This window comes from Peromyscus leucopus, chromosome 3, assembly GCF_004664715.2.
Source record: "Peromyscus leucopus breed LL Stock chromosome 3, UCI_PerLeu_2.1, whole genome shotgun sequence".
NCBI classification, from domain to species: domain Eukaryota; kingdom Metazoa; phylum Chordata; class Mammalia; order Rodentia; family Cricetidae; genus Peromyscus; species Peromyscus leucopus.
The window spans coordinates 101270172-101298053 of NC_051065.1; the positions used below are offsets into that span (position 1 = coordinate 101270172).

The following is a 27882-nucleotide window of genomic DNA, read 5'->3' on the forward strand; positions in this document are numbered from 1 at the left end:
GTGTTCATGTGTACTTGTGTGTCTATGTGTGTGCACATGCTTTGTGTTCATGTGTACTCATGCATGTGTGTGTGCTTTGTGTTCATGCATACTTGTGTGTGTCTCTGTGTAGGCCAGAAGACATCCTCAGGCACTGTTCTTCAAATGCTGTTCACGTTTTATTTTTGTGTTTGTTTGATTGTCTGAGACAGTCTCTCGCTGGCCTGGAGTCACCAAGTAAGTTGGGCTGGCTGGCTGGTGAGCCCTAGGGAGCTGCCTGTCTGTCTCCACTTCTCTAGCATTCTCTATAGGCCACCATGCATGGCTTTTAAATTTAATTTAACGTGTGTGTGTGTGTGTGTGTGTGTGTGTGTGTGTGTGTGTGTGTGTGTGTGTATACTTACGTGTGAGTGCCTGTGGAAGCCGGAAGAGCATGGGCCCCCCTGGAGTTGGAGTTACAGGATGTTGTAAACTGCCCCAGTATGAGACCCAAACTCTGGTCCCCTACAAGAGCAGCAAGTGCTCTTAACCACTGAGCCACCTCTCCAGCCCACGCTCGGATTTTTATGCGACTTCTGAAATCAAGCTCCAGCCTTCAAGCTTGCAAGGCAAAGGGCAAGCGTTTTCACCAACTGAGCTTACCACCTCACCCCCAGCCCAAGGCCAGAACTTTCTTCCACGTATCTCAGTCTCTAAATACAAATGTGTTTGCCTTTTTACACGTCTCTAAATCAAAATAATGCGTGCCTCTGATAACTGAAAAAACACCACAATATTTCGTATCTGTGGACTTGTACAGAAATCCATCTCTCCCAACAGACACTGAGTACCAGGGCCCAGGCTTGTCTCTCTTACCTGCCCACTGAATTCCCAGTCTGTGGTAAAATAAGTGTGGACTCAGTGATACATCAAAATGAATGATGTCTGAGGAGAAACGGGGAGGGCACAGAGCAGACCGGCCTTGCAAACCATTGCATCTCCTTGACAAACACTGAGCTTGCCTGGTCTGTGGGCACCTTCCAGGCTCACGTCATACTCAACCGGGGGAGGGGGCCCTGAAGGTCAGTCACCAGAGCTTCAGAGACGAAGTGCAGCTGACTGAACCCTGGGGGTGAGTAGGAGGCAGCTAGGTAGAGATCGAGGAGGGAGGAAGTCTCTGCAGAGACTCGGAGTCACGGGACACTGGGCTGTCTGCAAGGTTCTGCAAACCCTGCTGTACCTGCCAATGGGGTCTAAGGGGTCCTGAAGAACAGTGCGGGAGAAGGCAAGAGACAGGAGGAATAAGATCAGACCTTAGACCTCGCTTGGGTGACTGGACAGTCACACGCCCAAAGGTCTGTGTGGGTCCTGGAAGGCAAGGGATGGGTCAGGAAACCACTGAAGTACCAGAAGTTCCCACCAGAGGGCACAGCTATGTAAACTAAACCTGGCCACCAAGTGGACCGACTGGCGACCCTTCCTGAAGGTCAACTGTCTTCTAGCCTCAGGCACCCTGTGGCTTGGCGGTGAGCTCACGGGCACAGCAGCAAAGATGGATGGGATAGCTGGTCAACAGCCACAGTCAGCTCCAGCTGCCACTGAGGGGCTGATCTGCGGGGAGCGGTGGTCACCCCGAAAGCCTGAACTGCGTTCCGTAGGGACCAGTGCGCTGGCTGTGGGAAACCGGTTACATCAGACCCTTGTCCTCCCCAGGACAGATGCAGGGCTGCTTCTCACGTCTGACTCGCCACTGCGGGCACCACCATCTGCACGCTTCTGGAACGCTTCAGATTCGGCTGCTGGGTCTATGCCATGGCCCCTCCAACCCAGAAGTCACCTTAGGGGGAAGTAGCATGACGATAGCCTGGACTAGGATTCATGGGTGCCACTCTGTCCCAACTACCCTGGGAACTCTGAGAACAGAAAGGAGGCCTGGCTATGCCCCTGCGAACAGCCAGTCAGACCTTGCCTTTCAGGAGGCAAGGTGGGCTCTGACTCATACCGCTGACTTAATGTTGGCCAGAAGACAGACGTCCAGAAACCAAGTCGGAAGGTTGGTGGTAGATCTAAAGAGCCACCTCTAGTCTCCGCTAATCTTGGGGTGCCTGTGGGGGGGGGACCAGCCTACCAAGGGTACAGTAATATTTCTTCTCAAATCTCAGTAAGCCCTAGTGGAAACAGGACAAAGGAGCCTTTATGCTAACTGAAGAGTATGTGAGTAAGCTGGGGTGGGGTGCAGAGGCTCTGCTCTATCTAGACTTCAGTCCATGCTCAATTTCCCCATCTGTAAAATGGGGCTGAACTAGCACAGCGCTGGCACTCTGTAAGGATTAGCCATTGTTACTGCTTGAATGGCTGGTCACTAGCCTGACCGTCAAGGGCAGGTGGGGTCGCCGACAAGCGATGAGAACCAGAAGATTCCCTGGGCCTCTCCCTGCAGACAAATGCTGCATCTAACATAGGAAGGACTGGGGAAGGGGGGTCTGCATTGTTCTTTGAGGAGAGGCCAATGTAGCTAAGACTTGGCTGAAGATGAAGGAGTCAGGGATAGGACACCAAAGTGTCTCTTGTCATTAGGGTCCACCAACTCACCCCTGGCAAGTCACAGATGTCAGCACTAAGCCTTCCTCCCCAGCCCCAGGTCCATCCCCACCCAGGAACTAGTGGTCAGTGGGTTGCACCTGCCACCTCCTACTTCTGCCCAAGACCCTGCACTGGCCAGTCTCGGATTCCCTTTGTGGCATTCACAGCCCCTAACGAAGACCACTGCTATAACTTATTGTCACTGTCACCACTGTTCTCTACATGGCAGACACACTTCTGATGGTGTCCAGAATCCGTTCCTATCTCCCTGCATGCCTTTGAATCTGCTGTGCCCTCTCTCTGGGACATCCAGCCCTGCCTTCTGCTGGCTTTCTCCATCTGTGTCATGTATCATCCCTGGGACTGAGTTAGGTACCTTAGAGTCAGCGCCACCAGGGTTCTGACGGCCCCAATGCTCTCCACTCACCCTCCCAGCATCTTGAAGGCCATAGCTGCAGCCAGGGCTCCTGCAAAGTGTCTGGCACATCCCAGGCTTTGCAGAAAGACCGTGGATCCTGCCTGCTCTCTCCCTTCACAGAGATCATGAAGGCCAGCCTAGAAGCATTCCACATGAACTTCAGAAGAAAAACACAAAGAAAACCGCGAGAGGCTTCCTTTGTTAAAAGACGGCAAACTGTTAGGTTTCAAAAATAACTTAAGACGGGATTTCTTTTTTCTTCTAAAGCAAGTGCCCAGACATTGCCAAATCTATTTATGAGGGCCCCAGAGAAGCTTCTCACCCCAACAGTCCAGGGCCCAGCATGAGGCTCCATTTGGGGGGAATGTCTGATTGGTGAGGGGGTGCTACTGGCCAAGGTCAAGAGTTCTCCTGAGAGAGAGAGAGAGAGAGAGAGAGAGAGAGAGAGAGAGAGAGAGAGAGAGAGAGAGAGAGGCTCTGCAGACCCCACAGAGGAAGCCGCACCTCAGCTTAGCTCAGTCTCTGGGATCTGCTCTCAGCCCATCAGGCCCCATCTAGCCACCTGCTTGTAGGGACTCGTTTTAATTAATGCCAGAACTGGGCCAACCACTGGGGCCGTGACACTTGTTTGCAGGTCATCTGCTCCTAACAGGCTCGCCCTGGGAGGGGATTTGTCTCTAATTGAAGCCGAAATCAGTTAATGAGGCTGCAGGGCCTGGGGTTCCAGGGAACAAGGGAGAGGAAAATAAAATCAAGCCCCTGTCTCAGGCAGTTTTGTGATTTATACACACAAAAGAAAAGAAAGCAAGCTGCCGATTTTCCAAGTCAGGAACTCCACTCCATCTGCCTGAGTGAGGCCCTCGCTGTGTGAAGTCGTCAGGCGGAGGGACGCGCCACAGCTAAGGCTCAGGCTCCTGGAGAGGAGAGGAGGGGCCTCTCAAGGCCAGCGATCAATCAGCAGCCTAATTAATAGGTATTTATGGCACAGGGCTCTATGGTTCCCTCTGCGGGGGACAGGACAGATGCCTGTCCCTAGCTAACTTGTAATCCACTGGGGACAATGAGAGGACAGGGTGTGACTGAGTGTGGGAAGAACAAGAGGTTTCTGGGACTTAGGTCAAGGAAAATCTCCTCTGGGGGAATCTGGGAACCGAGCAAAGAGGGGGAGGGTGTCCCGCACTGTGCAGGCACAGCCCAGTGTGAAGGCCCAAGGCCCAAGTAACTCTGCCGGGTTCTGTGTTCCTCCACCAGGCTATCTGAGCACGGTACAGGCCTGGGAAGTGTAAGGATGGAATGAACAGGACCCCACCACCAGCTGGATCCTAAGGACTGGGACTCAAGAGAGGCCAGAGCTTTCAGAAGTAGAATTCCTGAGCCACGAGCCCAAGGGGAAGGTACCAGAGCAATGACCTCTTCACTCAAGCCCTTCCCTGTGTGGGCCCCCTCCTCCCAGACCCTTCTGCTTCATCAGAACATCTCCAGGAAGGGAGAGACCGTTGAAATAGCTGAGCCAGGGAGGCTCCGAACTCCTCTTGCCTCCCTGAGCGGGGAGGTGGTGAATGAGCCCTCTCCCCTCTCAGGAGAGCCCTGGCCCAGCAGAGTCAGGAAGCCTCCGTCTTTCTGACTCCCACACTAGGCTCAGGCAGGGTTGCAGGGCCAGCAGGCAGACTTGCAGTGTTCCTACAGCGAGCCGTCTACACAGGTCTGGCTGCATATAGCTTCTAACTGGCGGTAAGGCACAGGCTTCAGGGAAGAATGAGATCCCAGGCACAAGAAGGGATGGCCCACTTAACAGCCTCTTGGAGATGGCTTGGTCTGCGTGGGAGTGAAATAAAAGAGGCCACTTGAGGACAGCCCCAAAGCTCTACTTTAGAAGAACAGCAATAGCGATGCGTGTGTAGGATGCATGGCTTGTCACACACAGTGTGTACAATTATGTTTAGTGACAGAGGAGACGAGGAAGAGGGTTTATCAAAAGATTAGTGTATGTGAATCCTTTCTTCATGCTCATTTGCATTTTCTATCTTTTTTTTAAAAAATTTTAAAAATTGCTTTTATGTGCGTGTTTTGCCTGCATGTATGTGCGCCATGCGTGTACAGCACCTGGGGAGGCCAGAAGAGAGTTACAGACGGCTGTGAGCCACCACGAGGGTGCTGGGAATCAAACCCAGGTCCTCTGGAAGAGCGGCCTGTGCTCTTGGCTGTTCAGTCATCTTTGTTGTCAAGACGAAGTCCCCATGGAGCCCAAGCTGACTCAAACTCACTACATACCTGGGATGACTGAGCTTCTGGTCCTCCTGCCTCCGCCCCAGGAGTTCTGGGTGTAGGCACGGACCACCATGACCTGTTTCACGTGGCGCTGGGGGTCAAAACCAAAGCTCTGCACATGCTAGGCTGGCACTCTACCGGCCGGGCCGCATTCCCAGCCCTGATTCGTACTTCCGTTCTTTGCTAACAATTAATGCATTTGTTGTGTTATTAGTGTCAGAAGTGGAAGGCACTTCACCCCCTGGAGTTGGTTAGAAGGAGCCACTCCAAAGGGGACCCAGGAAGTGACATACATACAGGGGTAGGAACAAGGTTGGACAATGTCTCGGAGGCTTGACTCCTCGCTCTGGCTGTGACCCAAGACACTGTGTTGCCTGCCTGCTGTCCCCACCTGGGAACCACCAATCCCACACTCACTCATTCCAGCTTTATTCTTACTGGTCTGCAAAGACTCAACCTGAGCCGGGCTTGAAGAGCTCTCTAAACCTTCCGGGGAGGCTGGACGAGTGTCCCTCCAGCCAAGACTGGAGAGGTTGCATAGAGACAATTCTGTCCCCTCTATACCAGCTCCACTGAAGGCCAATGGCCTTCTCTAAGCGACAAGTAAAGACCAAGAAAAAGACACACACACACACACACACACACACACACACACACACACCTTTTACTCATGGAGCCTCAGGCTTCACACAGTTGCTGTCCAGGGACCCCTAGCTCAGTTAGGGAGAGGAAATTCATGAGTCTGGAAGCAGTGAACTGGGACTGTAGACAGCCAGAGACCGTGCCCCAGAGGCTGCTCTGTGGAAAATCCTGCACTAGAGAGACAAAGAGTGGAGCCGTTCTAAAGAGAGTGCTGGGTGCAGGGACAGAGAGATGGCCGACCTCCCGACCCCGAACTCTGCATCTCCATCCTCCCCGATGCCCTGGAGTGCCAATTTGTGTTCTTCCTATCAGGGCCTCTTCTCTGAAACACGGCTGGGCATCCCTTGCAGACCCCACTGCCCACACCCTGGCAGCAGCCCACGGGAGCTGGGTGGTTACTCACAGCGATGGAGACAGCACTGATGACGGCTCCCAGGTAGCCCTGGATGAACTTGGATGCAGGTGAAGGCTGGAAGACAGGCAGAAAGGTAGACACACTGGGTGTCCAAAGCTCCAGCGGTCTCCTTGGCCAGCGAGAAGCACTCCCTCAGGAAGCCAAAGGGGCCCAGGCCTCCCTCAGCAACCTTCGAAGCAGAACATACAAGGCAGGGGCAGGTATCACTGGGCTCCTTTACTTCCGCCCTGTTCTAGAAAGATCTGGGCAGACACTGCTGACTGACGGTGGGAAACAGAAGGGGCCCACACAGGTCCTTTATGCCCAAGCTGTTAGGGTCCCATTAGGAAGGCTGTGTTGTGAGCAGGTGTTTAGGCCTGGCACACTGTCTGTGTGAGATGGCATTGTCTCACCAGCCAGTCTAGCTGGCTCTCACAGGCCCCTCAGCCCAGGCATCAGGGGGCTTCACTGTCAGTACATTACTGTTGCCCAGTAGTTCCACAGAACAAAAGATCTCAAGTCCCAACATAAAGAAGAATTAAAGGAAAGCTGAAGAGCCTGTCTTTGCTACAGTTGCAGTTTGGAGGTAGCTGGCTTAAGGTTATATAGGAGGCAACTGAGTGGAACCACATGGGTGAGACCTGCAAGAAGAGACTAGGTATGCAGGGTTCGATGAGACAGGATCCTTCGAGTCTCTGGCCCCTCAAGTTCCCACTACAAAGGCCAGCTTCTAACTCTGCTCTCTTTGCCACCGTCAGAAAATATTAAGAACAGCCTCTCAGAGGGAACCTAGATTCCTCTGGATCCGAGGATGGCCCAGAAGGAAAGATGGCCTTATCAGAGACCACCTGTATGGTCAGCAATCTGGAGCTGGGGACACTGAGCTGGCTCCTAGGTGAGTTCAGAAGCTTAGGGCAGTTCTGACCTTGGGACGCTGATGCCTTCTGGGTCCAGTATCGGAGTGCACAAGCTTCTCTGCAAGAACCCAGAAGCCAGCAGAACTCACACCTGACAGACCTCCCCTTATTGCACCCACCTCTTGCAGGGCTCTTCCCAGAGGCTCCTGCTGACCCATGCCAAGCAAGCTGAATGCCGCTTGCCTGTGGGGCTGGCGGCATAAACAAGCGCTCAAAGGGGGCAGTGCTTGACACCCCCATGGTGGCCTGTCGCACTGCAGAGAGAATTTCTGACCGGGTCGCTCCCACCTGAACCTGCCACGCGCAGGGGAGGCAGCAACACTCACCTTGGTAGCGTTGCGGTTTGCATAGTTGACGCAGGCATTATGGCTCTGGTTCAGCCACTGAAGGCAACAAGGAGAGACGTGAGGGAAGGGACGGTCGCCTCTACGGAAGCCCCCCCCCTCCACCCCTGCCGGAAATCATGGCAAACTCTCTCTACATGTACAGAGAGATGGGGACGCCGAGGTGGCGTCTGGGTGAGTGGGGCGGCTTGGGGTGGGGGTACGGTCCTCAGGATGCTGACACCATTTGCATCCAAGATCTGAACGTACAAACTGTCCCGGAAGAATCCAGAAGCTAGTGGGATTCACCTCCTACAGAGCCTCCGCCATCTGACCCCTCTCTGCCGGCCAGAGGCTCTGTTAGAAGCAACAGGAGCTTCTTCCTTGTTAGCATGACCCTGACATCAGAAAGAAGCTGCAGGCCTCTGGTCGAGACCATGGGTCAAGCAACCAATGGAGAGAATGAGTTGCCACTAACATGCGATCGTGTTCCAGGTGAGGGTACACGGCCACCGCATCACCTCCATCTGGAGGTTAAAGTGACACAAATGGCTGGCATCACACTGTGTGCTGGGGGCCTGTTCCGCAGAACAAGGTCTTGGTGGTTTAGGGAGAAGGGCAGGGGGGCAGAAGCACTCGACCCAGGGGCCTGGATGAAGCAGAAGACAATGGGGTGAGGAAGTTCCATACCAATGTGTGCGTGTGGGGGCCTGCCTTCAGAAACCCTCTCCACAGGTTCTTACCTGCCAGAAGACAGTGGATGCCAGCGTCTGGTTGGGCAAGAGAAGACCCACCACCTAGGAAAGTGAGAGGGGTAGGTTAGGAAGGCAACAGAAATGCCCAAAGCTTTTGGGGGTTCTGTTTGCTTGTTTGTTTTACTTTTTTGAGACAGAGTCTCACTGCATCCAGGCTAACCGGAAATGTACTAGGTAACCCAGGCTAGCTTTGAAATCATAGCTCCTGTTGCAGCCTCTTGAGCGCTGGGATGACAGGTGTGTACCACCATGCCTGGTTTACCCCATGAGTTTGCAAAGCACAAGTATATAGCCGTGGACAAGAGGGAATTGGAGCTATATGGACACTGGTATGGTCTGGTATGCAGGTGCACAGTGATGCCTACGGTGAGGCTGGATGCAATAAAAACAAGTGAGTGTAGAATTACATTACTGTGTAATCCTCTTTATATGAAAGAAAAAATACAGCTATCTACCCAACACACACATACACACTTGCACACTCACACACACATACTCACTCACACTAACACACACACACACACACACACACACACACACACACACACAGCAACTGTAGTTAGCAGAATTAGCTGTGGATTTCCATGGAAGTCATTCCAGACTACTTTCTCATGGTCTTCTGACTTCTGCCTTTCTATTAACAATGGATTTTATTTATTTCCATTACTGGAGGGAGCAACAAAAACAAGCGAGCAAGCAAAAGGAACCTCACCTCTTCCCCTCAAGTAGACCGAACCCTTCCACTATAGGATTCTTGTGAGAATTAAATAATCTCCACGTCCTTCAAGGGATTCACACATAGAATCTGGGGAAATGTGCCCCTGCTAAGCCTTCACCAAGAGTAAACTGACACTGTAGTTAACCTAACGACTGGGCCACAGGTCATGTGCTAAAGGCTTAGTCATTGGGGCACTACAAAACTCATCCATGAGTTATTGGGGGGAGGTAGGTCACTGAGACGGTGCCTTTGAAGGCATAGCCTGTCTCTAGGCATTTCCCCTCATGCATGCTCTCGGCCTCCTGTCCATACGCCCTGAGCTGTTTTGCTCAACTATGGATGTGCTCTCTGCCACAGTGCTCTGCCTCATCACAGGCCTAGAAGCAGCAGAACCAAGTGACCATGGACCAATACCTCTGAAACCGTGAGCAAAATCAAGTCCCTTTCTCCTTTACACTGCATTCTGTTTCAACGGGAAGTCAGCACACCGAGTGGATGAATGGATGAACAAACACACTAGGTATGCTTGTAGACCCATTGTGCCTCAAACCCAAATAGCACTGGAATCTAGACTTGCTGGCTACCTGTAAAAGAATTTGTTATTTATTTATGTGTATGTGTTTCTCCCTCTGTGTGTGTTTCTATGCATGGAGGCCAAAAGAGGCCACTGGATCCCCTGGAGCTGAAGTGATAGGCGTTTGCAAATTGCCTAATGTGGGTGCTAGCGGCTGAACTCAGGTCCTCTGGCAGAGGAACAAGGACTCTTAACTACTAAGCCAGTGGTTCTCAACCTTCCTAAATGCTGCGACCCTTTAATACAGTTCCTCATGTTGTAGTGACCATCAACCATAAATTATTTTGTTGCTACTTCAAAATTGTAATTTTACTATTATTATGAATCATAATGTAAATACCTGATATACAGGAGATCTGATATGCAATCTTTGTGAAAGGGCCATTTAAACCCCAAAGGGGTTGCGATCCATAGGTTGAGAACCACTGCACTGAACCATCTCTACACACACACACACACACACACACACACACACACACACACACACACCTTTTTTAAACAGTCTTATGTGTCCTAGGATGGCCTTGTACTTGTTGTATAGCTGAGGATGATCTTGAAGTTCCTGTCTTGCCTCTATCTCCCAAGTCTTAGGATTGCAGGAAACAGACCCATGCTGGGGTGCTGAGGATTGAATCCAGGGTTTTGTGCATGCCAAGCAAGCACTGAGCTACATCTCCAGCCTGATTTTGTGTGTGTGTGTGTGTGTGTGTGTGTGTGTGTGTGTGTGTGTGTGTGTGGCTGTGACTGTGTCTCTGGCTGTGTCTGCACACACAAACACCAAGGGTCATGCATTTGGAGGCAGAGGACAACTTTTAGGAGTCAATTCTCACTTTCCATCTTGTTTTGAGGTGAGGTCTCTCTTGTCTCTGTCCCTGCACTGCATGCTCCAGGCAAGCTAGCCCATGAGCTCTGGACAATTCTCCTGCCTCCACTTCCCATCACACTATGGAAATGTTTGGTTATAGATGCACACTGCCACCTCCAGCGTTTTACATGGGATCTGTGGATCCAAACTCAAGGATCTGAACACAGGTCATCACAGCAAGGACTTTAACTACTGAATCATCTTACCTGCGGCGCCCCCCCCCCCCTTGAGACAGAGTCTAATATAGCTCAAGCTGGCTCAGAACTTCCTACGTAGCTGAGGATGGTCTTGAACTTCTGATCCTCCTGCCCCTGCCTCGAATGTGCCGGGCTTACAGGTGTGCACCACCATGCCTGGCTGATCTCGACACTGGCTGCGCCTTGGACATCAAGGACTTGTGTAAGTCTCTTGAGTTTACCTTTGGAGTGTTTGTGTGTAAAGCAGCATCTACCAAGTACGGCTGCATATGGGGAAAATGTGCACAGCCATCCACATATTGACTTATTTATTATTCCTGTAGATAAAATGGCTCTTTGGCAAGAATTTCCGCAAGGAACAAGTATAAACATTCAATACTATGCAGTAAATCAAATTCTAGACATCCTTAGCAGCATTAGTAAATCATGTTTTAAACATTAAAATGTTTTAAAACAGTGAACACACACGCACATTTATATTTGTTGGCCCATATCAGTTTGAATAAAATTATATAACGTGAAGCCATTCCACAGCGCTGACAGGAGCTATGCACAGGAATTTTCTTCCAGGTGAATCTCTACTTGATTCTTTTGTGCATTGGCCACTTAGGACAATACACGGAGGTCTAGGCAGGAGACCATGGGCCTCAGCTGCAGCTCTATTTAGCCTTGTGGTCTCCGATTCATGATTTCTTCTGGAGCTTGACCTTTCTGTCCTATGAGGAAAAATATTGACCTTGAAGTTCTAGATCAGTTCCATACATACTGTACCCCGGCGTATGTTGTGTTGTGTTTGGCATGTGTTTGTGTGCCCATGCATGGGGAGGCCCGGGGAGATGTAGAATGTGTTCTTCAATCACTCTCCACCTGTATTGATTACTTATTTTTAATGTACATATATGGGTGTTTTGCCTACATGTATGTCTATGTATCACTTACATATAGTGCCTACAGATGCCAGAAAAGAGTGTTGGATCTCCTAGGATTGGAGTTAGAGATGGTTGTGAGTTGCCATGAGCTGAGAAGCTCACCCACGTCTTCTGCAAGAACAGCCAACGTGTTTAACCACTGAGCCATCTCTCTCTAGCTCTACCACCTTTATGCTTTGAGGCAGGCTCTCACTGCAACTAAATCTCTGGCGGGCCAATAAGCTTTAGGGATCTACCTGTCTCCACACCCCTCCTCCACCACGCGAGGGTTGCAAGCACAGACTACTGTGCCTGGATTTTCCCAGTGGATTCCGGGAATCCAAACTCGGGTCTTCACGCTTGCATAACAGGCATTTTTCAGATTTAGCCATCTACACCCCTCCCCCAGATCAGTTTAAAAGTCTATTCTCAGGTTCCAAGTGTCTGGAGAGGTAACCCCATCGTCTGTGAGGCACTGTCTCCCAAGGGATCCAGGTATTTCTTTTCGTTCCTTGGGTCTCTAGTCAGAGTAAAGAGAAACTGAACTGAGTGACAGAGGAAAGCTGAGGGGAGGGGGGGGTCACATATTTACACACAAGCACACATCACGTATTTACACACAAGCACACGAGTGGCCACCTCTTAAACTGGGGCAACTCGGACTGTCCACTGATGAGTGTGCAGGTACCCCAACATGTGTGGTTTATATATCATCAGACTGCAGACTATGCAATACAACCCTCACCCCCAAATCCCAACTTTCTGGATGATGCCTAAGCCACCAGGAACATCCTCAGACACCATTACCTAGGACTCTGTGTACCACCAAGGCACTTGCTGTCCAGGATGGTCACTGCACTTTGAATCATGGGGTTCCCTCACTGAATTACTTCAAAGACACTTTCTGGTTTCTGAATCAGAGGTCGCATGTCCAAGCAACTGCTTTGCATCTGTCTTGCAGTCCCTGGGCCATTTACCTGTGTCTGACCGGTAAGAAACCTAGGTCAGGGTCAGCAAGATGGCTCAGTGGTGTGTGCCTGCAAGCCTGACAACTTGAGTTCCAGCCTTAGAACTACTTACACTTTGACTCCTCAGAGTTGTCCTCTGACCTCCACACATACATAATGTTACACACACACACACACACACACACACACACACACACATACACACACACATACTACTACTACTACTACTAATAATAATAATAATAATAATGATAATAATTAAAGGAAAAAGCAGCAGCTGGGGCCAGCTTTCTCTGTCCACAGACCTCATGGATACAGACCACACTGCTCATTTTCTTACCCATTCCCAGCCTCATGGTCTTCTCTTTGCTAACGTTTTTTGGGTGTCACTTTTAACTTAACTTGTTTTGTTCTATAGTATGCGTTTTTAAAGCTGACATATAATCTTTTCTAGAATAATCCAGAGCCCTAAATAAATTTGTACTTAGGCTATGTCAGACACACTCCCATTGCACATGACTCTGACTAACGAGTGTTTGACTATGTTGAAAATCCTCGCTGCCTGACGTAACACAAGCCTGGTGTCCATGCCAGTACCTCAAACCATTGAAACCTCTCCGTGCCTTTCTTAAAGAGATCGCCTTGTTGGCTGACCCTGCCAACATGGATCACCTAGCATAACCTGATAACAAGGAGGGCACTATAAAATAGAGACGACTTTCCATATTTTGCCGAGGCCTTGAGAAGTGCAGGGATCTTCCCAAACCTTTACAGTAAATTCAAGAGTTGGGTCTCTCAATCTCCAGCTTGGCGATCTGGTTCTGATTTTAGGGCACTCCTCCAGCTCGTCTCCATGAGCACAAAGAAAGAGGAGGTTCAGTTACTGCTCTGGCCTGTTAATGGGGCATAGTGTATATTGTGTGCCCCGAAGCTTCCAGCAATGGCAGGGTGGGGAGTGGGGAGATTAGAGGGTCCCTGTGATGGTGGTAAGATTTAGCTGAGGTGGGAAGACCCCACACACGCAATGTAGACAGCCCTATAAAGCAGAGAGCTAGCTGAGCACTTCATTCATCTGCTTCCTGAGCCGTGGATGTAATGTGACTAACTTCCTCAGTCCCTGCTGCCGTGACTTCTCACCATGAGGGACAATGTCCTCAAACTACAAACCCAAACAACCCCTTCTTTACTTAAATTGTGTCTATCGGGCATCTCGTCACAGTGAAGAGAAAACTAACCCAAATACTCCCTAACCCCAAAACACAAAGTCCAGACGAGTCAGGCAGGTCAATGAGGCACATGGGAGTGAGCAAGGCTAATGGACACTAACACTCGAGCAGAATTTTAGGAAGGCCAGGGTTGACTATTGACCAAAGAAGTTGACTTCTGCTGTGCTAGACATGTGTGCGTGAGTGCATGTATGTCAGTGTGTGTTCGTGTATGTGTGACAGAAGCCAGGCAACTGAGGCACCAGGGACAACAGAGCCACTGGTCTGACTGAGGAAAATGTCCCAGAAATTGGCAAAAGACAATCTGGAGAGGGTAAAGATAGCAGAGCACGGACACCAAAGGGCCCTCTGGGGTCTGAGGCAGGTGCTCTAGGACCCTGCCCTCTGGGTCCCTACAGCCAGGCAGGGCCCAGAGCACATGATGCAGCCTCGTTCCCTATTAGGCAATGCACAGCACCATCTGCACAGTCCCAGGAGCAAGAGCAGGCATTTTATAACTTCCTTTTCTTTTTCAGTCTACATTAAAAATAAATGTTCCCTTCAGCTCTCAGATGTATATCTCTGGTGCAACCTGCCCACATTCCCTCCTGCTGCCCTTTCCAGAACATGGCAGGGGAAGGGAAGGAAGAGAGGGAGAGAGGGAGCCAGTCCACCCGGCTGATGCCAGTGGATCACACCTCTTCCAAGAGGGAAGCGCGGCAGGCATGGCCACACATGGTGGAGAGTGCCCAGAATGCATGGGGACCAGGGAAAGTGGAAGTAGAGGAAGCGGGAGCCAACAGCCAGGCTTTCTTCCCGCCCCCACCCTCCCGCGCTGCAGGACCTTGGCCAAATCACACATCCATCTTTGCATTTCTAGTTCATGCAGTGGCTGGAGTCCCCTCTGCAGCTCCAGCCCTCTGCTGGCTGTCCTCTCCACACATCTGTGGGTACCACGGGCCATCCAGTCCTATCACTTGTCCTGCTGTGGACTAGTGATCGACGGATGCTGGAGCCAAGACTGACCCAAGCAAGTTACCGGAGCTCTTCCTTCATACCTGTCTTCACCTGTTAAATCAAGGACTGCCCTGGCATCTCTCAGGAGAGTCAGGAGAGGAGGAAGGGCGCAGACGGAATCTGGCTCCATGTCTGGCACATGTTCCCGGACGTCAGGTGGCGGTGTCACCCTCCTCCAGTCTAGTTCCTCTTCCAGTCTAGCCTGCCCCGCTTCTTTGAGCCCCACAGCCTGCACCTCACAGCTGAGCATCCTCTCAGAACATAAAGCCTCGTGTGAGTGCTTGTACACATGCGTTCAGGCGTGTCACATGCAGGTACAAGCCTGTGGAGAATGGGAGGAGCAAGGGTCAGCCAGACGCGGCAGACCATAGATAGACAGCAAGGACCAGAACCAGCTCCGTTTGAACCTCTCCCAGAGGCTGATTCCCGCTAAGAGGAGTCCCTAAGAATGTGCGCCGAGTGTGGGGTGTGTGTGGCGCAGCCCTGCATTCTTCACTGTCTAGGGACACCACAAACAGAGTTACGCCGCTGCTGGCACTGAGATCAGCGCGCCTGGCATTACCGTCTTCTCTCGTGCTATCGGCTCCCAAACAACCTTGCTCAGCACCCCACCCACCTGGGCTCTGGGGCCGAAGAGGGACAATGTGTGCCCCTCTAAGGATACAATAGAGAATGGGCTCAGTAGCTCCCACCTGGAAAATAGTTCAAAAGAAAACTCACCCCCTTATTCCATCGCTCCTTCAGCGTCCTAACTGCTATAGACAGACAAGGTTGGTTTTTTTTTTTTTTTTTAGATTTCTTTGCGTTTGTATTTATGTGTACATGTGTGGGTATGTGCATGAGTGCAGATGCCCACAGAGGCTACATGTAGGCTTTAGATTCCCTGGAGGCGGGATTAAAGGCAGTTGTGAGCTGCCCAGTGTGGGTGCTAGGAACTGAACTCAGGCCTTCTGGGAGAGCAGTCAGTGTTGTTAGCCTCTGAGCCATCTCTTGAGCTCAAACAGCACCTCAAACATCCCAGTCTCCCGGCCAGGAGTATCACCTGAGCTGCTGAAGCGGGGGGGGGGGGGGGGAGTGGTAGTGTATGTTGTATGTTACCTGAGCTGCTGAAGTGGGGGGGGGGGGCACACAGGCCAAGCTCAGACCTGAGCAGCATCTTCACCTTGGCACTTCCCATATCACTCTGTTGATAGAAAGCCTTTGTGCAGAGCTCATAACAAGTTCAAGGCTACTTGAGCTACATAAGACTGTACCCCCTCCCATATATATACATGTGGGGTTCAGTAGTGAAGGGCACTTATTCTTGCAGAAAAACCTGGCTTCAGTTCCCAGCCCCTACCATGGTGGCTCACAGCTGTCTATGACTCCAGTTATAAGGGATCTGATGCCCTCTTCTGACTTCCATGGGCAGTGCATGCACACACATGCAGGACACACACACACATAAGATAGAAATAAACAAATCTAAACAGGGCACTGAGAGACAGCTCTGTTAGTAAATGCCTTGCTGTACAAGGACCTGAGTTGGACCGCCAGCGCACACATAAGAAGCTGGATGCAGCAGCACGGAATCCCATCACTGAGGCGGTGGAGACAAGGAGTCTGGGGGCTAGCTGGCCAGCCCATCCAGACCACTGGTTAGCTCCAGATTCAGGGAGAGACAGTGTCTCAAACAGCAAAGTGGAAAGCAGTTCAGGAAGACATCTGATGTTGACCTCTGGCCTCCAAACACAAGTCTGTACGCCGGCATGTGCATGTGTGTGCACACACAAGCAACAAAAACATCAAACTACTGGGCAGTGAAACATATGTTGAGCTTCACCACAGGATACCACCAAATTTTCCCAAGTGACAGGAAAAGGGTAGGAGTAACTTCACCCTCCACCCCACTGCCTCTTAGCTCAGCACCTCTCTCCATTCCTCAGGTCTCCATTCAGATCGAGGTCCAGCTCCTTTGCAGGCTCCCATCATCCTCCCCTTCCTCCTTACATTCACCTCGGCTGGCTTCAGGTTTGCAGTCTATTTCCCCAGAACTGCCCTCAGCTTTGGAGGTGAGAAGTCAGAGGATGTCACAACCCTCACCAGTGAAGCACCTGTCTTTTGAGACCTTCCCTTCCTACCGCCTCCTCCTCCTCTTCTTCCTCCTCCTCCTCTTCCTCTTCCTCCCCCTCTTCCTCTTCTTCCTCTTCCTCCTCCTCCTCAACAGCTGCCTCTCACGGACCTGCCACAGCTGGGGGACCCAACAGCTTGCTAGGTTTTTTCCCCTGTGCTTTGCCTCCATCTTCTGACTTTTATGGCTAATGATCTGAATGAAAAGTAACACTTTGGTGCATCGGGGATGTCACTGCTATTTAAAGGATGCGGCCATCTCAAGAAGTACCTTTTATCAAGACTGTGCCTAACCTTGGTTGGCGGCGTCTAGCTTTAACTGGACTGACACCTCTTGCATGGTATGAATGGGGTCAAAATGACTGTTATTTGGTAGCACTGGAAGTGGGTGGGGGAAAAACTAAGACTGGGATTAGGATATTGGAGAAAGCAGTTTGGGTTAGGAAGGACTCGGGATGCCAGGAAAGCCCTGAGAGATGGACAAGCCCCAACATAAAGTAGACCTTCACCCCACCCACACAGTGGACATTCAGTGACCTCAGGAGTGCCTTCTGAGTCTTGGGGTTTCTATACTCATGGGAGCATGTGGAGCAGCAAGAAAAGGCTCGGATTGTGTAACGCAAGCCTAGAATGTCCCAAGGAAGTCAGAATCTATGGCCAGGAAGGTAGCTGAGTTGGTATAGTGCTTGTCTAACATGCACAAAGCTCTAGGTTCCATGCCCAGCACTGCATGAACCAGTTTCGATGGTGCACACCTGTAATCCTAGCACTTGGGAGGTGGAGCAGGAGAATCAGGAGTTCAAGGCCATCCTCATTTATTTAGTGAGTTTAGTTGACAATCTCAGTTATTTCTGAGGCTTTGTCTCATAGATAGATAGATAGATAGATAGATAGATAGATAGATAGATAGATAGATAGACAGATAGGGCATCAGACTCACTGGCCAGGGGCTCATGGTCTGTGTATTCCTCCTGAGATTTGAAAGTTCCAGGCTGGGTAGGAGCATGGAGCTGAAGAGGAAGGTGCAAATGTACCCAGGCAGCCTTAGGCCCATGAAGGACAGAGCTCCTGGCATGTGAGGCATGCAGGGTACAGGCAGAAGAGTCACACAGACCCAGGGCAGGGAGCCTTGCCCCTTCTACTATGGGCTCATGGGAAGGACAGTGTTCCATACTACAGTAAGAAGCTGGGGAAAGGGCTATTGACTGTAGGAAGCACCCCCATGGTGGGAGCTTCTTGAAGGACCCTGAAACAATGGGTACTGGGCCACAGCAGCCGCAGAAGTGGCCTGGGCACACTGGCTTAGCATCCGTGCTTCTGTATAAATTGGGATCTTTTTGCCACACACTAAAGTGGGGGAAAGTTCCCATCTTTAAATGTTAAGCTTAAAATAAGCCCCGACATGGGTGCCAGTGGATCTGTGAAATCTGCTGACTAAACTGGCACCCGCGCGTGTGAGAACCAGCTCGTCCCTCCGGAGCCCCTGGGGTAGGGAGTGAGGTTATTCTCAGGGTAAGCAGGAGGGCATGGGGTCGAGCAGGGATGCTCCTGTAGGCAGGAGGCTGCTTGGATGTGGCATCTAGGAGCTTCTCAGTTGAGGTACCTGCCAGCCTTCCTCGCCCTTCCCTTCATCACTCAGGGGCCCAGTTCCTAGCACATTCGCTGGCACCCGCGTTTCTATTTCGGTAAGCGTTTTCAGTGGCTTCTACACGCGCATGATTTCTTACTCACTCTGACCAGGAGCTTCATGAAGGTGTGGACTGGAACCTTCCAGGCCCTTAGGACCAGTAATGAATGAGTATTCCGGGCTGTCAGGCCACAGCAGGACATTAGAGGGGCTACTGGGACTGAGGGGTGCCAGGCTTCAGGTGGAAGCGCTGGAGAAGCAGTCATGTCCTTCCATATAAGGTTAGGTTTTGATTTGGTGGTAATGGGAGTCAAGAGTGGGACCTGTGAGTTGCCATGGTGCTTGCCCATGTCCAAGCGCAGAGACAGAAAGCCATGGGTTCTCCACATCCATGGGCTCAACTGGAGATCCACCTCTGGCCCAGTGCTCTGAATCTTGGAACATGGCTATCTGAGGCTCAGAAGAAGGTCCGCTGCTGGGCTGTCTACCGGGATATCATGTCCCAAGCCATGCTGCCTGTTTTGCCTCAGTGGAGAGACCACTGCTGCTCTGAGGTGTCCTGTCTCCACACTATACGCTAACTCAGAGGCTCTGCGGACTGGTCCACACTGCACATCTGCTTTCACAGTGCACAGCCCACGGCAGGGGAGACCAGCATGCCAAGCTTGGACACCAACAGGGCTGCAGTTCCCTGCAACAAATGGGCTTGTCTCAGGCATGAGGGGAGCCCTCAGGGTAAAGACAGAGCGGCAAGCACACACTCGAGCGTGCAGCAGGCTGAGGCAGGACGATCAGCAATTCAACACCAGACTGCACTATACTGCGAAACCCCGTCTCAAAGCAAACACAAAAGCACCCTAACAAAGCAGAGCTGAAGCCCTCCGCTTTGTTGATTTGTCCTGGCTGAGGGCAGCCACTGACTCTGCAAGAATCCACCTGGTCATTTAGTGGGTCATGAGCCCATAGCTACCTGTGAGTGACCAGCTCAGATGCCCAGGTCTTTGGTTTAATAACATTGTCAAATGACGTATCAATGTAAATGTTTATAAAAAATTATTATGTCAGGGCTCAGTCAGTAAAGTGCTTGCCTGACAAGCATGAGGACCTGGGTTCAATCCCCCAGGACCCACTTTAAAAAGAAGTGAGGTACGAGGTGTGGTGACACACGTTTATCTCAGCAGAGGGGAAATGGGAACAGGAGGATCCTTGGGACTCACTGGCCAGCCTAGACTGCTTGGTGAGTTCCAGGTCAGTGAGGGACCCTGCGTCAAAATCAAGATGGACAGCACCTGACGAACAACACCGCTTGTCTTCTGACCTACACATACACAACCATGTGCGTGCACACACACACACACACACACACACACACACACACACACACACGCAAACACAGAAATGACTGACAGACTCTTGCATGCCTACCTATTAACTATGCTATCCTTCTTTCTCATTCATAAAAATCCCCATGTGACTGAGAATCAATTGTGTACCAGCTAAATACCCCATGAAATGCCACGGTCGTATGGGACTCCCAGGGAGACTCCTCAAAGATGGATGACTCAGTTGGGAGATACTTCACACGTATCCTCTTTGTTCTCACTGAAATGTGCATATGACTGGATTCCAGCAGCTTTCACGTGGGCTGTGAGGTGACATGTACAATAAAAACCAGCACTGAGAATGAATGATGGAAAATGGAAGACTGGGTTCCTGGTGGCCTTGGGCAGCTCTACCCACATCCAAACTTCTTTGACATTGGAGAAAAATTATGTTGTTTAAGTCATTGTTATTCTGCATTTTCTGTAATATGCAGATAATCCTGCACATAACTGATAACAGTTATGCTACAAAGAAAACTACAATAAATTCTAAATGACAGACTTACAAAGTAAGACTAAGCTATAGTAATAACAAATAACACTTTTTTAAAAGGAACCACTTCATCCTAACCAAGAGCTGGAGAGATGGCTCAGCAGTTAAGAGCAGGCGCCCCTCTTGCAGAGGACTGGGGTTCAGTTCCCAGGACTCACATCAGGCAGCTCACAAACTCCTGTAACTCCAGCTCCAGGGGATCCCAGTCCCTCTTCTGGCCTGTGCAGACTCCCGCACACACATGTGCAAACCCATACACAAGAACACATAATTAAAAATAAATCTTAGGGCCAGAGATATGATTCAATGGTTAAAAGCACATATTGCTCTTACAGAGGACCCAAGTTTGGTTCCCAGCATTATACTAAGTAGGTAACAATCACCTGTGACCCTAGCTACAGGGAAATCTGACACCTCTGGCCTCTATGGCCACCTGGACACCTGTGTACACACACAAAAAATTTAAAAAGAAATCCTTTTAAAAATCTCAACTAAGGATTCAAAATTATAATTTCAAACTTATTTGGAAAACAATAACATAGGTTTATATTATGTATCTGTACACACGAAAATATATGATTACCAGTACCTTTTAAAGGCAAACCACAGCCATAAACACTTTCAAGACAAGAAATAAGAAAATCAGGCTGGGGCCTGAGAGGGATGTCTCAGTGGGTAAAGGTGCTTGTTCCAAAGACCCCATGACCTGAGTTCAAGTCTTGGAACCTACCTTGTAGAAAGACAGAACTGACTCCAGCCATGCACCATGGCATGTGCGCAACACCCCCAGAAACAAAGTATTAAAAATATTGTTTAAAGAATACCAGGCCAGAGGTGTAGCTCAGTTGGTAAAGTATTTGACTAGTATGCACCAAACCTGGGTTCCATCCCCAGCAACACATGAACCAAGTGTGGCAATGCATGTCTGTGATTTCAGAAAGCTGGAGTTGAAGGCAGGACGACCTGAAATTCAAGGCCATTCTTGGCTACCTGGCCAACCTGGACTATTACTGGGCATTCTACAACTGTAGCCTTTTTTTTTTTTTTTCCTTCTTCCTATTTTCTTTTCTTTTTGAGAAATAACCTCACTGTGTTGACCTGATTGGTCTCAAAGTTGACTGCACCGTTCAGGTAATCCTCCTGTCTCAGCCTTTGGTAGAGTTCAAACTCTAAGCACAAGCCAGAGAATCTGACTTCAAAAGAATAACTGTACATGATAACTTATATGTACACACCTGTGCTTCTGCTTATATTGTCTGAATTCAAAGCTAAGAAGACATTCATGTATTGCTTATATAAATATTAAATATTTTATTTTTAAATATTAATTGCTTTTAGTCACAGTCTCACGTATCTTAGGGATTTGAACTCTTTGTAGCTGAAGCTGGCCCTGAACTCCTGATCCTCTTGTCCCCATCTCCAAAATGCTGAGATTACAGGCATGTGCTAGCATTAAAATATTCTTTATATATAAAAAAAAAAAACTCTTGGTGGTATTTTTGAATCCCAAGGAACATATTCATATATTACTTGTATAAAATATACATCTTTTTTCTTTTAATCCTAGAGATATTTTTGAACTCCAAAGATAAGAGAAAAATATATCAAATGATTCCCAAAGAAATGGAAAAATTTACTTACAAAAGAAAATACATTTGAGCCAAATATTGTTCATGCCTCAGAGGGGAAAGAAGACATTGCCTGCAAAGCCATGGTGCATACAGTGGATGGTCCACAAGCTCCAAATGTTACTCAAAAGAGCCTTCTAGCCAGACACAAGGCCTACGTAATCATGATGTTTGAGACAATTGTTGATAAGACTCCAAATCATTTCCAAAACACTGGCAGGTGGATAGAAGCAAAGACTAGAGGAAGAGCCAGGCTTAGTGGCACAGGACCATAATCTTAGTGCTCAGGAATCTGAGACAAGCTTGGGAGTTTGAGGCCAGCCTGGGCTGCATAGCTGAACTCCAAAAAAAAAAAAAAAAAAAAAAAAAAAAGACAATGCCCCCAACTTGAATGAAGTTCTTGATCTCTCTCTGTCTGTATTTGGATCCCCCTGCAGCCAGGCTTCTTAGCCTCCCCTGGCAGACAAAGTCCTCGAGGGCAGAGTTTGTCTTTTCTGCCTTTGTGTCTCCAACCTCATTCAGAGTCCTTTATGAGACAAGTGTTAGGTGAATGCAATCTTAGAAAGCTCCTTTTCCTCAGAGTCTCTGCTTCTGAGCCTCTGAACACCTGTAATAATAGTTATTCAATTGGAAAAAAAAAACAGGACAAAACAGTATGCCAAGCCCCCTCCTACTCAGGCAAGAACACACACACACACACACACACACACACACACACACACACACACACACACACGACACAGCACCGGATAGGGACACAACTCATCTTTGCTATTTAATTCTCCAGATTTATAATGCTTACATATAAAATGTAACATATCTGTGCTCTAAAACAATGTGAGTGAATGGTCACCACCAGAATCAGGAGGATTCCCTTCCAAAGAACCAATTCAAAACCAGTGAAAAAACAATTGCTCCAATATAAACCAGGAACAAAATGGAAAAATTAACTAAGTATAATTGACAAGCCAGAAAAGAAGTTGAAACCCCGCTGAGAGAGGGTGGGATCTAGCTTGGTTGGCCGAGTACTGGCACTCAGCGGGTCCCGGGTTCCAACCGCAGAATCACATAAGGCAAGTACAGTGGTGCACATCTGTAATCCCAGGACTCAGGAGATGGAGGCAGGAGATGACAGGTTCAAAGTCGACCTCAACTACATATCAAGGCTAGACTGGGCTACATAAGACCTTATCTCAAAAAACAAAAACAGGGACACCTATAGCTTATTTATTTCAAACCAAGTGTAACGGTATACACCTGTAGCCTTGGCACTTGGGAGGTTGAAGCAGGAGGATCAGGAGATCCAGGCCATGCAGAGAAAGTGTCTCAAAAAACCAAACCAAACAAACAAACAAACAAAAAAAGTAAGACCCCCAAGGACTGTGGATGGGGCTCAGTGCTAAAGAATTCCTTCAGCGAGCACAAGGTCTTAGGTTTGATCGAGAGCATTGTGGGGAAAGTTGAATAAAAAATGAAATATGGGGGAAACAAACCATTTTCAAAATTAAAAGTGCGTATGTATAAGATTAAGTTTTTAAAGCACACACAAGTCTAGGGGATAACATGATGTGCTCTCTGTTGTTGGTGCTTTTCACTTCCTCAAAGGACTGTGGAAATGTTGCCTTTTCTGTAAGAACCAGCAGAAATGATGACTCCTCTTTCCTGCCGGGTTCCAACCTCCTCTACCCAAGGGGAAAGGTACAGTGACTCCTGCTTGTCATCCCAGGGCTGTTCTCACAGATACACAGAACATACACCCATACACTATATATACTATCACTTTGCACATTTTTAAACATGATATAAATGACATCAGCGAGTAATACTACTGTGCTACTATTTTCTCATTCAACACTGTTTTTCAGACTTAATCCATATTCATAACACAGAATACTTAACACAGGAAAGAAATCATGAGCAGGGCTAAACCCGACTCCAAAACCAAACAAAAAGAACACCAGAAACCCTTTCTGAATTAATTTGCAATTTCAATTTCACAAGGTGCCCTTGTCTTCCCACTTCCCCGGTTCCTCTGGAAAGCTTCCAGTCTCCAGTGAGGGTCCAAGGCACTTCCTCACCCTGGGTGGGTGCAGCTCCTGGTGCGGCACTCACTGTACAGCAGCAAGGAGAAGGAGGATGTGTGTGCCCTTTCTCCCAGCCGAGCCCCCCGGGGACAGCAAACTATCCTCTGCCAAGTGTTTATGAGCAATGATGCAGTTAGACATTTGAAGTTTCATTTTGGAAAAGAAAATCCTTCGCAGGTAAGACTTACAATTGGCGTCCCGAAAGGAATGTAACCTGTGGGTGGGAAGAGAGAAAGAGTCAGGTCCCATGAACCTTCTGGGTCTCGTGAGATACCCAGAAGTCTCTGGGGCTTGCTCCGTCCGCCCCAGGGCCCTGGTGAAGAAGTCCAGGACAATCACAGAGACACCACAGTCTTCCTTCAACTCAGCCTTCCCACTGCAAAGGGCTCACCCCTCAACAATCGCCGCCGCTCCCCCACCCCCACCCCGGGCCCCTTTCCCCAGCCTCCAGAATCCAGAGGCTGGCCTACAGACAGAAGAGCCTGCTGCTTGTCACCAGCTGGCCTTTGAACCTTTTCCTCCGGGAGACACAATCCCCCATCCCTAGGCTTTCACACACACCCCCGCCCCCCCGGAGCCCTAAGCGTCTTCCTTTAGCTTATTTTTACTTCTCCCACTTCACAGCCATTCCTGGCACCGGAATTCCCTCTCCACCTGAGATGGGCATGTGCTCCATGCTAGAGCATTTCAAAGCGCTAGTGTTCTGGTTGGCCAGCCCTGGAGAGCAACAGAGCACTGAGTGGTGAGGTTCCTGGCCTGTGTGCAAGGCTTCCTCACTGCTGCCAGGGGGCAACTTTCCTGTCCCTTATACCTCTAACTGACCGTAAACAGTCAGCTGGTGACCAGGCAGCAGGGACCACTTATCTGAGTGGCATGGAGAACCCAGGTTCACGTCCTGAACAAACACCGCTTTATGTGCTGATGCCGCGCGGCTCTCCTGCGCCTCCCTCTGGGGACAGGGCCAAGTTTGGGGGGTGGAATAAGGGGGCTGAACTGAATGCCTGCCTCAGAAAGGTTCGGAATTATAAAAGAAGGCAAGCCGGGGTGAGAGCCTGCTCTACCCAGTGGAGGGGCAGTGCACAGCTCTAACTCTAGGTTCTACCTGTTCAGAGCCTTTGCTGACTAAGCCCTTCACAGCGAAGCCCGGGCTCCTAACAGCTAGTGCCCCAGTTTACAAAATGCATCAGACAGCCACATCGTGACTGAGTCTCTGAGGTCAGGCTTTCTGAGGCGGGGGTGGGGGGGGTGGGGGGGTGGGTGTCTGGTCTGATCGAGGTCTCCTTTTCTAGCCAGGTGGAGGCCTTTCCAAGACAGCAGACAGTAGCCCTCTGCATCATTCTCACGAATCAGGGTGGGTAAAAATGGCCAGGAAGAAATGGCAGCACACCTCTGCAGAGTGTATACCCCTCTGCAGAGTGACTCGGGGCAAAACCTGTAACCTCTCAGACCAGGGGAAGGGCCTCCACCTCAACCCGAACAACTGTACTCTGAGCCCCGAGTGTGAAACACACAAAACAGCCCTCTAGGAACTACCAGACGGGGACTTCCCGGGGCAGAAACGCATGACTCCCGTGCACATTGATTCCACAGAACACACAGGGTCATGAGTACACACTGCATGCTATCCAGAAGGGAAGGGTATTTAGCAACAATGTCAGAGGACAGTGAGTCCACCTAGATGCTATGGCCTAGAACAGGGAGCAGACAGTGAGGAAAAGTGGGTTGCCGGGGTCAGATGTAACTTGTACAAGCAGAGCTTGCTCAACACAGGTGACATGAGGTTGCCATTAGGAAGGGGTTTGTGACTCAGCGGAGGCCAAAAATCTACTGCAGAGGCCACAGCGCCACCGCAACCACACAGGTGGGAAGTGAGGCAGGTGTGTGCCTGGTCCGTGTCCAACAGGGTTGAGCTGACGTGAACATGTGGGCAGGAGTGTGGCTGTATGTGTGACAGGCCATATCCTTCTCTGGTGCTGTGCTGTGACTTCTGCCTTCAAATTGAAATAGTCACTGCTGGAGGAAGGGGGCCTCAGAGGATGGAGGTACTTGCGACAAGACGTGGGGTGCTCAGAAAGTTACAAGATCCCCGAGGCCTTCCCCGAGGCTATAGAAGCAGTAAACGCTTGCTGGGGAGACTCCAGGTGGAGCTGCCTGCAAGGTGGGCAGGGGGTGCCAGGGATGCTGCTGTCGTGAGCTGCCGCCTATCCTGGGATGGGATTTTTGGTAATGCCCCTGCCGGAGCGCCAGCTACACTCCTTTAAGTAACCCTAATAAAACTTGGTGGTTTACCAAGAGATCTGAGTGCACGGTTTCTCTGGGATGCCATCGGCACCCTTTCTGGGGTGAATACATGTTTTTTTTTTCATATAATATCTGAGCATGTGGCTGGGGCCACAGTTAACACCCCTGGTAGGCAGAACCAGGAGGAGCTCACCTGACATTCTGAAAGGCATGAAGATCTTCTCATTGGTGTCCGGGTGTAGGATAGCCTGATGGTGGGGAGAGAAGATGGGGAGAACAAGCAGAGGATTAAGGTTGAGAGCAAGGACAGCTTCCCCGAGAAGACCTCCCGCCAGTGGCCCTGGGATGCCCCTGGACAATTGCTTTTCACCACTTCTCGGGATAAAGGAAAACTCAGACATAAACCATGGTCAGCATCCTCCTCCTGACCCATCCTCCAAGCCCATGAGGGGCAAGACTGTGCCCCCCTGGAAGTCTCCTTAACCTTGCCTGGCGCACAGCAGGCACAGAATCAGACTCGGTGGACAGAATCCAGTCTTTTCTTGAAACTCCCAGAGTTCCTGGGGTGAGGCCAATCAGATCAGAATGGGGTGCTGGGAGGAAGGCAGGGGTGGGGAGAGATTGGGTCCCCATTAGTCATGGAATTAGGGCTTCTGCTAGACCCCCAAGGACAGGGAGAGGATGGGTCCAGGAAAGCACAGAGAAGGAGAAAAAAAGGAACCCAGAACTCGATTACCTGTTTGATTTTCTGTGCACTCCAGAGCTAGAAGAGACAGAGAAATAAGAAGTTTCAGTTCTCTGTGCCATGTTTTCTTTTCTTTTTATTGTTTTAAGATCAGTTTTTATTTATGAGTATATATGCATGTTATATGTGTGAGTATATGCCACCTGTGTGTGAGCCTGTAGAGGTTGCCAGAGACTTCAGATCCCTGGAGCTGGAGTCGCAGGCAGTTGTGAGCTGCCCAGTGTGGGAGCTGGGAACCGAATTCAAGTCCTCCGGAGGAGCAGCCAGTGTTCTAGCCACTGAACCACCTCTCAGTCCCCAATTTATTTATTTTTGAGACAGGATGTCCTGTAGCCTAGCCTGGCCTCAAACTCAATATGTAGCTGACAATGACCCTGGATCCTCCTGGAGCCCCCACCCCCAGAGTATTCAGATTAAGGTGGTCCACCATGCCAGTTTATGGAGACGTTGGGCTGGAACTCGGGGCCTTGAGCGTGTGAGGCAATCACACCACCAACCGGGCACATCCCTAGCCCACTTTTGTTCTGTTTTGTTTTCCCTCTTTTTGCTAAATTCAAAGTTTTAATTAGCACATCATCACTATGACATTTTTGTACATATATGTCATTGTACCTGGCCGGCGCCATCTTTTCTAGCCAAGGGAATTTTGAGACAAGGGCTCCTGAAGCACAGGGTGTCCTTGAACACCTGACCTCCTGTCTCTACTTCCCAGAGCTAGGGCCACAAGTGGGTACCATGATAACACGTGCTTTTTGAATCAAGAACACGTGAAAAATAAACATCAACACTGGATAAAATAGTGGCTTGTGGAAAGATATTTGAGCTGGGTGCCTGTGATCCCAGCACCTCAGGAGGTAGAGACG

General features: G+C 49.9%; 1 protein-coding gene across 5 annotated transcripts in view; it reads right to left on the reverse strand.

The window, feature by feature from the left end:
- Sfxn5 (sideroflexin 5) overlaps nucleotides 1-27882 on the reverse strand; it is a 124009-nt gene that overhangs the window by 49552 nt on the left and 46575 nt on the right. For all 5 annotated transcript variants that reach the window (XM_028860192.2, XM_028860191.2, XM_028860190.1 and 2 more), the window contains 6 exons: nucleotides 27011-27037; nucleotides 26468-26522; nucleotides 24222-24247; nucleotides 8247-8300; nucleotides 7507-7563; nucleotides 6273-6338 (listed from right to left, as the gene is read on the reverse strand). In XM_028860192.2, coding sequence (XP_028716025.1) covers nucleotides 6273-6338; nucleotides 7507-7563; nucleotides 8247-8300; nucleotides 24222-24247; nucleotides 26468-26522; nucleotides 27011-27037 — 285 coding nt within the window. The remainder of the gene's footprint in view (nucleotides 1-6272; nucleotides 6339-7506; nucleotides 7564-8246; nucleotides 8301-24221; nucleotides 24248-26467; nucleotides 26523-27010; nucleotides 27038-27882) is intronic.